The sequence below is a fragment of the Phallusia mammillata genome, chromosome 8 (assembly GCF_965637545.1).
Source record: "Phallusia mammillata chromosome 8, kaPhaMamm4.hap1.1, whole genome shotgun sequence".
Lineage (NCBI taxonomy): Eukaryota > Metazoa > Chordata > Ascidiacea > Phlebobranchia > Ascidiidae > Phallusia > Phallusia mammillata.
The window spans coordinates 5,058,121-5,070,197 of record NC_137259.1 but is presented as its reverse complement, the minus strand read 5'-3'; the positions used below and the strand labels follow the sequence as shown (position 1 = coordinate 5,070,197).

The 12,077-nt window shown below is 36.5% G+C and overlaps 2 protein-coding genes and 1 long non-coding RNA gene across 4 annotated transcripts; 1 reads left to right on the top strand and 2 right to left on the bottom strand.

Annotated features, from left to right (window-relative positions):
* Positions 1-1,068: 1,068 nt before the first annotated feature.
* On the bottom strand, positions 1,069-5,064 carry LOC145203676 (lipoyl synthase, mitochondrial-like). The gene is made up of 7 exons (XM_080075933.1): positions 4,751-5,064; positions 4,415-4,589; positions 3,811-3,967; positions 3,387-3,573; positions 2,972-3,117; positions 2,747-2,817; positions 1,069-1,454 (listed from the first exon to the last, which is right to left on the bottom strand). The coding sequence occupies exons 1-7, from the start codon at positions 4,990-4,992 to the stop codon at positions 1,287-1,289; spliced, it is 1,146 nt and encodes a 381-aa protein (XP_079932059.1). The 5' UTR covers positions 4,993-5,064; the 3' UTR covers positions 1,069-1,286.
* Positions 5,065-5,089: 25 nt separating this feature from the next.
* On the bottom strand, positions 5,090-7,463 carry LOC145203678 (uncharacterized). Its single transcript, XM_080075934.1, has 4 exons — positions 6,975-7,463; positions 6,060-6,494; positions 5,859-5,948; positions 5,090-5,593 (listed from the first exon to the last, which is right to left on the bottom strand). The coding sequence occupies exons 1-4, from the start codon at positions 7,326-7,328 to the stop codon at positions 5,375-5,377; spliced, it is 1,098 nt and encodes a 365-aa protein (XP_079932060.1). The 5' UTR covers positions 7,329-7,463; the 3' UTR covers positions 5,090-5,374.
* A 1,267-nt stretch (positions 7,464-8,730) lies between these two features.
* On the top strand, positions 8,731-11,693 carry LOC145205300 (uncharacterized). Of its 2 annotated transcripts, XR_013853629.1 has the most exons (3): positions 8,731-8,802; positions 9,171-9,360; positions 11,593-11,693. It is a non-coding gene; the product is annotated as an uncharacterized LOC145205300 (long non-coding RNA). The 2 variants fall into 2 exon arrangements; XR_013853630.1 differs by lacking the exons at positions 8,731-8,802; positions 9,171-9,360 and adding an exon at positions 9,687-11,224.
* The last annotated feature ends 384 nt before the right edge of the window (positions 11,694-12,077 follow it).

The following is a 12,077-nucleotide window of genomic DNA, read 5'->3' as shown; positions in this document are numbered from 1 at the left end:
CTGATGCATTGCAAGGGAAAGAAAAGTCCCAAGTCTGACCGTTGAAATTTTTCCATGTGCTACAGTTACATCATCATCACGCTTGGTTTGTCTACATACATTTCTTACAAATACAAATGTATTTGTCTGTAATTCAGAAAATGACCTAATAAGATCTCAAAAATTGGCATCTTTCTAAACTTTTCTGAAGCGGTTCGTAATGTGTTTTTTGTTGTATTGCGCCCTGCACAGTTAAATTTAAAATAGCCGCACTTCTTTGACAAAATTAGCACAAAACAAATACGAATAGAACCAATGCGAATGTGTGGTCCCAAATTATGTATTAGCACCGAATCGCCATTCTATTCTACAGTGCATCCCGTTTTCTTTCATTCGTCACACGTTTGAGAACAACCGCTATGATATAAAAGGCTCATAAAGATTACAAAACAACCAAAGACATTTTAAAACGATCCAGCATTGAATACACTACCGGACTTTCAAACGTTTTCTTATGAAGAAGTCAAAGCGCACTTTACACACGGCATTTGCATGGTCGCCGGAACAAAGATAGGTCACATCCGGCAAAAAAAAACTACGGATAAAAAAGTATTATGCTCTGAGAAGAGAAAGTCAGTGGATGTCGAAACAAGCAAGTTTAACAATGTTTGCCTAATTTACGTTGGCGGTGTTGTTTCCAGAACACCTGCGGTTGAGTTGCTTATCGAAAAGAGAATGGTGGGCCTACACGTGATAAATGCGTGATGGGCGCGTGGCTACGAGAGGATTTTATCGTAAGGTATGTATTTACTTTGCATTTATACGAGCCATGATACATCACATGTCATATGCGTTTGCCAGAAACAATCTGTTCCAGCAACTCCTGAGATTCATAAAAAATACTTCGTGCATCCTACGACAGCTTAGGTCTAGGCCTATGGTTATATTTTATTAGTAGCAGGGATTTGACTGTCATTTTATATGTCTGTTCCTTGTGAATGTCAAAAACAAGGACATTTCTAGAATAAGAACAATAAATTTTAGACATTACCCTTTACAAGAAGGACAAATCCTAGAAAAAACGGTGTGTCAACCCGGGCTATAATTTATTGTGACAAAACCAGCGATAAAAAAGCAAGACAGGTAAAGAAACTCGATGCACACAGTACTAAATTGTAACAAGCAACAAAAAACGGCAGTCTCTTATTTATGGGTTTAAATTATGTTTCAATCTCCAGTCGATTAAGAAACGTTGTTTACCAGTGGCATTCACATTACTTTGTATGTGTACATTTAACGTTGAGTGTTTATTGCGAATTCTTTTCGCGACGTTGATCCAAAATGTTCTTGATGAAAAATTCGCCAGCTTTGTATGACGACCGTACGAGGGGTCCGCTAGCTATGTAGAGGAAACCAAGGCTTTCACCCACATCCTCCCAGTGTTTGAACTTCGTGGGAGTGACATATTCCGCAACCTAAAAGTTTATGATGTGTTATTTGCAAGTTTGAAAAACAAAACATTACCGGTGGGACTTGAACTTACAACTGGAGCCCTTTTGTGACTCATGCTCAGCAGTGCGCCTGTTGAATCTCAAGCACTTTTGCATGCCTCAAATACTGCACATGTCAGCATAGTAAGAGGTTTGCCACGTTGTGCTTATTATCAGTTACCGCCAAGCTGTCTGACTCTTTCTTTAACTTAGGTTTGTTAATTTCAACCCATTATTCTCCAATTGGTAAGAAAAATGCTGTTTCAGTTAATTGTTCAGGAAAATACAAGAGGTTATGACAGGCTTAGAACCCACATCCATGTGTATACAACAGGTTAGTTTCACAAACCACTACGCTTAAAAGAAAAGGGATAACTAATCATAACATGGCAATGTCTTATTTTTCATAACTTTGATGTCTTAATGTTTATTTAACACAGTAAAAGTTTAGGTACCAATGATTTGTAATGTGGTAACCCTTTAACTAACTGACATCACTTAATCTGGATCTTCGCCAAAACCAAACAATAGTTTTGGTCCAAACCGGTTCAGATTAAGTGAGGTTTAGTGTATTAGGTTTCAAACCAGGGCTGCCAATGAGAATTTTAACAAAACCCAAGACTCACAGCAAAATAACCCAAGAATTTAAATGAAAACCCAAGATTGCAAAATGTGGTTAGAAATGCAATTAATTAGTAAATTTACTCGTTTCATTGACAATTTACAGTCCGGAAATGCAACTTTACAAACTGGTAGGCAATGGTCAATGCAAGCAAAGGGAATATTATGTTCAATAAAATATGCAGCAATCGCCAGTTTACTCTTGGCTCTTTGACGATCATCATCTGTTTTCTTTTTCATAAAATTAGTAATGTCTAGTCTACAGTATATTTTGCAGCATTAAAACTTCTTTGATGGTTAGCAGTTTTTATGTTTAACGAGCATTGGTTTATTTGCATTTTTAAGTGCAACGATGCTTTCACTGTATACTATCTAGAAAGAATTAAGGTCAAGAAAAGAGAGAAAATAAAAGAGATGATAAAATGACCTAGTGCAACTACCCGAAAAACTTTTCTCGTTAAAATAGTTCTTACATATATTTATTTCATCAATAGGACTCAAAACCCAAGAATTGCTATAATTTTCAAAATAAAACCCAAGAACCCAAGACGTCAAGTAAAAACCCAAGATCTTGGGGCAAAACCCAAGCATTGGCAGCCCTGTTTCAAACATGTTACAAAAGTTAACATTACATCAACAATAACCTGGTAGTTTACCTTCATGTGGCGCTTCGTAGGTTGCATGTATTGTCCTAAAGTTACACAATCAACATCTGCATCTCGAAGATCTGAAAAAAGTATGATATCCAATTTAAAATTATACAGGACCGAAAACAATGGCTTAACCAATATGCCCTGAATACAGGAATTCCATAAGTACGCACCATGTAGGTCTAGTTGTATGTGATCTTAAGGTTTTCATGATAAGTTTGGCCTATCTACCTTGCATGGTTTGCATGACTTGTTCATCTGTTTCACCAAAGCCAAGCATGATTGAAGATTTTGTGAGGACAGATGGGTTTGAGGATTTGGCATGTTTCAACACATCTAATGATTGGTCATATTTTGCTCTGGGGTCTCTCACAAGCCTGAAATGACCACAATTAGTTGATTGAATATTAGTTTATTGTATTATAGTTTGTTGTAATGAAAGGCTAATAATAATAAAACCTCCAAATAAGGCATGAATTGTGTGTTAAAAGAAAATTATTTCTTAACTTAAATGTTTGCTAGTAAAATAAGAATTGAGGTACCATGCCACAAGAATGCAATTTTGTGAACTGTTTTATATTAAGCATAAAAAACTGTAACAACAAGTGTTTTAATACAAATTTACTAAAATAGTTATTTATTATACCATGTAAAATCCCGGACACATTCCACATTGTGTGCATAAACATCTAGTCCAGAATTTGCAAGTGTTGAAACAGCAGTAAGGTCACCACGGAAATCAGGGGTCAAGCATTCAACTAACAGGTTAGGAGCATCCCTTTTCAGATTTTTGACTGTCTCGGCAAAATGGTTGGAGCCTCCATCTGGTAGATCTAAATACACAAAAATTGTTTTCAAACAACTTACCCCGGGAAAAAATAACACAACAAAAGCAGTGATGGGATTCAGCAGGTTCTATAGAACCGTCTCACGAAATTTTATGAGACCAGCGAACTGGTTAGCATTACTGGTTACTGTCAATGGACTTTTTGTAACAAAACCAGCTGAAAAATATGACTTTTGTGATATAACTGGCTGACAAAAAAATTAACTAAACAAAAGGTACATACCATCCCTGTCCACAGAAGTGAGAACAACATAGTCTAATCCCCATTCTACAATTGCCTTTGCAGTATTTACAGGCTCCTCAGGATCTGGTGGGGGTGGTTTACGAGCAGTTTTTACGGAACAAAATCGACAACCTCTTGTGCATGTGTCTCCCAGTAACTGTTAAGAAATTAAAACAATATTTACAACAGGATTCAAAGATGTGAAACAATTTTACAATACTTAAGCCTCTTTCTCTAGCATGGGTGGCTAGTTATTAAGATCCACCTGACAGTTCTCATCAACATTTCACCTACCCCCAGTCGTGTTTCTATCTACAATGCGCAAAACTTAGATCCCATCACATAACGCTTTATAATATCGTCTAGCTGCATGACGTTTAGTCATGATCCACCAATTGTAACCTGTTTTGTTTTTGCACTTAGATATCAACATTGTGCAGCTACTCCCAACTTGGTAATTGTTTAAGTGCAAATGTGTCACTATGTGTTCTTTCACCAATCAAAAAAATCAACTCAATAAAGATAAAATGTTGTTTATATATATATGCACCCTTCCAATTTCAAGCAAAAGTGTCACTAAATCCTATGTAAATTACAGATTTACCATAATTGTAGCAGTAGCAGTTTGGTGTTCCCCACCACCCCAACATTCGCCAATGTTTGGACATTTTGCCTCTTCACAAACTGTATGAAGATTCAGTTTCCTTAAGTTTGACTTGATCCTTTTGTAATTTTCTCCAGCAGGAAAACTTGTCTTCAGCCAGGGAGGTAGTCTAAGCCTATTTAAAATATATAAAAAAATATTTAGAGATCTGCATTTTATTTTACCACAACGTTTAAGTTTATTATGTCTTTAAAACACTTAAATTAGTTACTGTTTAAATTAAAGCATGAGAATAGTAAAAATGGTGTTGACAACAGACCAGCGTTCTAATTTTACCTTTTTACACCCTTTTCTTTTACTAGGGTTCCAGTGTAGTTCGACCATTTGTCTTCTTCGCTAACGTTGCCTAATACAAATTCTTCCAATCCTGGTCCATTGGATATAGCCTCTTTTTTGTCTAAATCTTTTGCGCTACTGTTGTTATCTGCATCAAAGCGAACCGAAGATGTACTGAATGACTTTTTTGGTATTCTAATCTGTTTCCAATGCTGCAAAATCTCTCGCGAAACACACGACATTTTAACAAAGTAAACAAACTTCCCTTCGTTGCAAAACCAAACAGACGTGCTTCGTCATGTTACGTAAATATGACTCATCAAAATAGTGACATGGACATCACACGCCAATATTTTATTAAATTGTAGAACGGCATTTATCAACTGTCAATAAAAGAATAAACAAGTTTTTATTTTGAATTTGCAAAATCCAGTAACACAATTAGTTTAAGTTGCAATAATATTAGGCTTTTTCATATTAAACTGAGCTCCCTTCTAATTTCCAAATCTCACAACATGTAGTATTTCATTTGACTCGTTTGTGATCGCGTAAAAATGCATTAACAGTCAATGATTTAAAACCAAGTGCATATGCAATATTTGAGTAATAAATCATAAAAAAAATTCAACTGATATTTATAAGTCTCGCTTTTTTCATTTCTTCAAGCGAACCAGCATTCCAAAATAACTTATCCTGAGTTTGTGTTTGAACTGAACTTAAATCCAATGGTTCAGTTTGTACACCTGAAGTGGATAATTCATTTTGTTCAGTTTGTGTTATTGCTTCACTGCTTTCTGGTTTGGACCCTTGTTTCTTTCTTGTTACAAAAGTATATCCTGCAACCTGCCAAAAAGAAACTCAATTCAATGTTTCATTTGGTTTTACAAATTCTGTTTTATTCCATACTAATTCGCAGATTACAATTAATTATTTTGCTTAAGTGATAAGCACAAAAAAGCTCAGCAAATTGGTTCTGCTACCGACGTTTTTTTGGAACAGTAAAAAAAAACTTTTAAAAATCATTTATATATGTACCAGTTAAAAAAACAATTGCTAAGGGAAATTTTGCCCTTAAATTACATTCAAAACAAGAAATTTATCTACTAACCTCAATTTGAGATTCCAAGTATGTTTTTGGTTCATAAAATGTATTAAACGAGACAAATGATTTAAGCTGTTTCAGAACAGGTTCTGGTGTCTGAAAAATCAGTTATATACAAAACAACATTTAAAAAATATCCAACTTGTTTTTAGCATTTACTAAAATGGTTACAATACATGATTATTTATCCACATGTAAGGAGTTTACCTTTTCACGCTTAACGGTATTGAGGTACTTTTTTGTTATATCAGAGTCTTCTTGTTTAGGGGCATCATCTTCTTTTTTAGAACATTTTTCAACAGAGGGGAAAAACTTTGTGGGAACAGCAACATTTTTCAATATCGATGATCTATAAACCTTTCCATGCTTGTCCTTTCTTTTCTTTTTTGTGTAACAGTTTTCAGTAAAATGTCTACTGCACAACTTTGAGTTTGGTTGCAAATCATTTTTATCAATACCACAGTTGGATAGCCATTGTTCTAATAGCTCCTCATTGTGCTGTGGGAAACTGTGTAATATGACACCATTGTTATTTGTATTTCTATGTCTCTCGTCACATCCAGGTGCCAAGCAGGAACAGCCTTTAAACTTGTGCTTTAACACTCTGGGTGCTGAAGATTTTGAAATCATTTCTGAAGTGTTCTGTATCAAAAACAAACCAAAAAAACTCAGTTCAGTTCATAAACTTGTTGATTTTTTTGAAAGTAATGTTGCTTCTTCATTACTTTTTGCTTAAAGCAGTGGTTTCCAACCATTTGCTAGCACTAGTTACAGTTTACAAAAATTTATTAGGGCTACTCTACCCTGTATAAAGTTTAGCTTGAACCCTCTTCCTAAATTGTTTCCCCTTCACACACCCCCGGAACCCCAAATTGGGAACCACTGACTCAAATGTACATGAAGTTTTTATATCCTTACATACAGCTGTACAATGTGGATTACAATAAATATTTAGTAATCCAGGAAAACATTGAAACTAGTTCAAAACAAAAAAAACAAATTGGTTGTTAAAAATAGTTGACACCGTGTTTAAGTATGATGAGGTAATAATGATCAGAGATTTAATTGCTAAGTATGCACATATTTAGATCATATCCAGTTACATGTTTGGAATTAAATTACCTTACTGCGTGTTGGATATGTTCTTTTGAGTTCATTTTCAGTTGGTGGAAGTGGTACACAAAATTTTAACAACTCCTCTTGACTAAGAGTTCGTGCATCAATAGGGTTAGGATTTTTTTCTGTTGGCTCTCCATCCACAAAGTGTTTAGAACAGATGTAAGATTTTATGGTGACATTTGTAGTTTGAAAGCCATCTCTTCCGCATGCATCAACCCAAAGCTTACACTTTTCTGGTTGATTTTTCAGCGTTGGAATTGTAAAAAAGCGAACCCCTTTCATATCCTCACGTGGCCTAGGTCCTTCTGGCCTGTATTTGGAATTGCTGTTGCATACACCCCATGAGCAACTGGACATTTTTATAATTGTTTATGTAGCTAATTGTACCACCTTCAAGTGCTGTAATTATAATTCCAAACAATTCAAATTTGAGACTCCTTAAAATGCAACAGAATCATAAAATTTACAAGTTCTGCATTGAAATGTCAAATAGATTAGATTGTAAACATTTGGTTATCTATTGTAATTGCATTATGTAAAATACACACGATTACACCAGCCGGTTTGCATTTGCACTATTTCAAAATAAATAAATTTACCTTTCAAGGAGAGAGAGACTGTGCGTTTACTTATAAATATATTGCAAAAACACCTTTTCAATAAAATTATGTCGCTTTGTTTTTTTTCATAAAGTTAAGTAAACCAAAATCTACTGCAATGACAAAAAACAAAAACCATAATTTTGCAAGCAAAGTAGCAAAAGCAAACATAACAAATAAACAAAACTTTTTCCTGCGTGTGATGTACATAGAAATCATTTTTTAATCCCATGAGAAAAGAGATCGAGCTTTTAACAAAACACACAATTTTTTAAAAACTTATGATAAAATTCAAAGAAACTTTGAGATACAACTATCGCTTTTTTGAAAATGTCATTACACATATCGAGGTCACCACGTTTTCCAGTGTTTAATTATAACAACCGTCTTGTGCTCATAGGGTGGTCGGTTTGAATCCCGTCTGGGCCACGTAATTGTTTAGCCCAGTGGTTCCATGCCAGGGCCCATGGCCCCCCAGGAGGGCCACGAGCTGTGTTCCGGGGGGCCACGGTCGTAGATTGAGAAGATACAGCCACTAAAAGTTATTTTCACTTCAACTTTATTCCCGAATTTAATGGACTTCACATACTTGTTTATAGTGAGGTTTATCACGCTCATTTACTCTATTAGACCTGTTTAAGGCCAAAATCAAAACCGCATTCCAACGCGAGATTGCTATCTACATTTTAAGGGAGCCACAGGTCCTTCATAGTAACTTGAAGGGGGCCACGAGACCAAAAAGTTACTTTAAGGGGGCCATGGTCCACGTAAGGTTTGGAACCACTGGTTTAGCCTATGCCTAAACCCAAAAACCTAAACGCTATTGCTTCAATCCTGTGCAAAGAGGTAGCTTTGTTAAAATAATTTGTCGTCACCAATTTCGTAAAAATGTCAACTGAGGCATAGCAGCTTAATGACCGTCAGATTTTAATCACCACTTACCCTCAATATAATTGACGCATGCGGTATAAGCTACGATCATTATAAAACATATTTGAAAGTTTCGAATAATAAAATATTGCAGACCTTTAGTCTTTAGGAATGTCTTTAAAGTTACGCTGTTGCCAAGATGGCCGAGTGGTTAGCACAACCGCTTGATGGCTGCAGCAAATGCAATTAATTAACACTTCGCTGTGACTCCTAACGGTTACAGGTGTAGGCACGCCTGCCTCGATGACGACCTGTTAAAGGCGGCTACAGTGTAAACTATGATGTTCATTGCAAATTGTTTGGTGAGTCTGATCTTTGCATCTCAATAACAGCTGACTGATTAACAGCCACACATATGTCTCTTCTTTCTTTGTATTCTTGAATAACGTTAAAGGCGAACGTTCAAATCAGCTACACATCCACATGGGATAAAAATAGAAGCCAAAAAATAGAAGTCCCAAAATAGCTTTCCCGGTGGAAATAGCAGGAACAAATAGAATCCACAAATAGAAGGGCGAAAACATCAAAGTCTACGCTTATATAACAATGTGAAACCTTGGCCGGTGTACGAATTCTTTTTCTCATATTACTTATATTATTTATTTTAAGGTAGCCATGTAATTTATAGTGCCATAGCGCCTTTTGGTGAACACCATATGCTTTTTCACAGGGTGGAAACGACGCGTTCTAATACGAATCACAACTGCGGAAACATTGCAAATACCGACGGAAATATGTGTCATAAGGGAATAAACACTATGTTTACTGTTAGATCTTTCTGGAACCCGAAAAATGGCTGAAAATAACTTATGACTACCATAGAAACGGAAATATAAACATTAGTCTCTGCAGAAATGAGGGTAAACATTTCCATTTCGTGGTGTGAAACGTTATTGCGAAATAACATGCAATCGTTTTCATAAACATTGCACAATAGTGTTGTAACCGCTACAAAAGCTCCCCCCCAAAAAGGGTGCACAATGTGTTTGAATGAAAAACACATTTTATCAATATTAATGGTCGTTAGCGACACGCGACAAGAGAAATTGGTCAATAGATGGCGGTAGGTGCTGTCACGTGGGGATTTATACGTTGGGAAAATATGCACAATTAAAGGCGAAAAATGAACATAACAATTATATATCTTGTCAATAAGGGTTTGACTCTTCAGCTACTTGGATATATATCGTAAGGAAAACAATAAACGTCGTAAAGACAAGGTCAGACGGAGGAAAATATTGTCTGTACGTATAAACTGGCGAAACACAAGTTAATGACATTTAATAAGATATATATTGACTCTTCCCTAAAATTTTGGAAGCTAATCTTAACAGAACGATGTATGAAGTTAAGTGAAAGAGCATATGTGAACAAGGTTGCTGTAGGCGTTAATCTATTTACGAGTGAAGGGCTGGCTAAAATGTTCACGCCGTGTGAAAAGCTCATTTTGCTGATTGTTGGCGAAGTGCTTCCTGTTGATCTTGTTGTTGTTTGACGTCTGAATTCATCTGTTTCTGTGCCGTCACGTGTGTGATGACGTGCCCGGTAAACAGGTGCTTAATAGCACTGCAAAACTGGTCATGGATATGACGATTGCAAATAATTAAGTTGGTGCCAATTGTTGCACGTTGGTTCCCACTTGAGAGAAAATATCGTTCGCTCGTGCTGGCTCATAATTTTGTAGGCTTGTAAATAGTAGGAGCTCGTGGCTCGAAATGTTTGTTGGTAGACTTGTGAATAGTTGGAGCTCGTGGCTCGAAATGTCTGTTTGTAGACTTGTGAACAGATGGAGCTCGATGCTCAAAGTGGTATGCACCATGCAGACAAATATGGCGTAGAACGACGTCGTGTTTCGGTTAGGATGCTTGTTTTCTTGGGTTTGGGCAATTGTCCCCAGCGTAACTGAGCTCACTTATTTTTGACAGGTTGGTCGTTTACATGTAGTATTTGAGTGTGGAAAATGTGTGATCTTATTAAACAGCTCAAGCCAGGGAGTCAATACATATCATGCAGCGTTAGTAGTGAAACAAAAACGTTTCCGGCTTGACAAAACCGTTGACATGAAACGTGAAACATAAATTGACGGTGATACACACCGAAACACACGTTTACATTTTGACACTAGCAAAAAAAATATTAATTTTTACTGAATTATAAGTTATATACACGCACACAGCTTAACATGCAACATACATCGATGAATAAGCATAACTAATTTATCTTGAAAAGTGTTATTAAGCGAATAAAATATATATTTTACAACACCGAAAATTGTCAAGTGCAGATTTCACACGCACTTACTTAACAGAGGAAAAGATGTCAGTCGGCGCGATCGCGTGAATGCCATTTCCGTGATCTTGGTAGTCGAGTTGTTCCTCCTCTTTTGTTTCTGATTCCATTGGGATGTCGGTGGCGTTGCACATAACTAAAATGTCTGGTTGTGCTCGAAAAGTCTCTGGTAAGTTCGGTCGAGCGTCAGGGCAATCTGTGAGTAACCCTTGTCCAAATGACGTCTTGTTCGAACCGTTCGGGGCATCACTTTGAACGTGCTGTCCGAACCTTGCTCGTAAAGTACCAATTTGAAGTGACATCTGCCTGCGCTGGAAGCGAGTTCGGAAGGTCTGTAGCAACTCGTGGGCACCACTTTGTAGCAATATCTGCTTCGATGGCGACTTGTTAAAGGCGGCTACAGTGTAAACTATGATGTTCATTGCAAATTGTTTGGTGAGTCTGATCTTTGCATCTCAATAACAGCTGACTGATTAACAGCCACACATATGTCTCTTCTTTCTTTGTATTCTTGAATAACGTTAAAGGCGAACGTTCAAATCAGCTACACATCCACATGGGATAAAAATAGAAGCCAAAAAATAGAAGTCCCAAAATAGCTTTCCCGGTGGAAATAGCAGGAACAAATAGAATCCACAAATAGAAGGGCGAAAACATCAAAGTCTACGCTTATATAACAATGTGAAACCTTGGCCGGTGTACGAATTCTTTTTCTCATATTACTTATATTATTTATTTTAAGGTAGCCATGTAATTTATAGTGCCATAGCGCCTTTTGGTGAACACCATATGCTTTTTCACAGGGTGGAAACGACGCGTTCTAATACGAATCACAACTGCGGAAACATTGCAAATACCGACGGAAATATGTGTCATAAGGGAATAAACACTATGTTTACTGTTAGATCTTTCTGGAACCCGAAAAATGGCTGAAAATAACTTATGACTACCATAGAAACGGAAATATAAACATTAGTCTCTGCAGAAATGAGGGTAAACATTTCCATTTCGTGGTGTGAAACGTTATTGCGAAATAACATGCAATCGTTTTCATAAACATTGCACAATAGTGTTGTAACCGCTACACAGGCTACATATGGGCACGCCATTAATACATGGGTCCTAAGCCAGTCTTAGCCACTTGTGTTTTTAAACAAGAAACTTGAACGGGATTCCTTCACCTAGTGGCAACGGGTGAATTAAACAAAACCCCTCGTTAAAAAAATTAAAGGATTTAGAACGTCGAACCCGCCCACCGAGAATAGAAATAAAAAAAAACACGAAATCA

What these genes read in the sequence shown, in the direction of transcription:
- LOC145203676 (XM_080075933.1), bottom strand. Translation starts at nt 4,992, where the DNA reads ATGTCGTGTGTTTCGCGAGAGATTTTGCAGCATTGGAAACAGATTAGA. An exon ending in TGTGTCCGGGATTTTACATG is followed by an intron (nt 3,118 to 3,386) that starts GTATAATAAATA and finishes TGGTCATTTCAG; the next exon opens with GCTTGTGAGAGACCCCAGAG. An exon ending in CTACGAAGCGCCACATGAAG is followed by an intron (nt 1,455 to 2,746) that starts GTAAACTACCAG and finishes ATAAACTTTTAG; the next exon opens with GTTGCGGAATATGTCACTCC.
- LOC145203678 (XM_080075934.1), bottom strand. Translation starts at nt 7,328, where the DNA reads ATGTCCAGTTGCTCATGGGGTGTATGCAACAGCAATTCCAAATACAGG. An exon ending in CATATCCAACACGCAGTAAG is followed by an intron (nt 6,495 to 6,974) that starts GTAATTTAATTC and finishes TTTTTGATACAG; the next exon opens with AACACTTCAGAAATGATTTC. An exon ending in ACTTGGAATCTCAAATTGAG is followed by an intron (nt 5,594 to 5,858) that starts GTTAGTAGATAA and finishes TCTTTTTGGCAG; the next exon opens with GTTGCAGGATATACTTTTGT.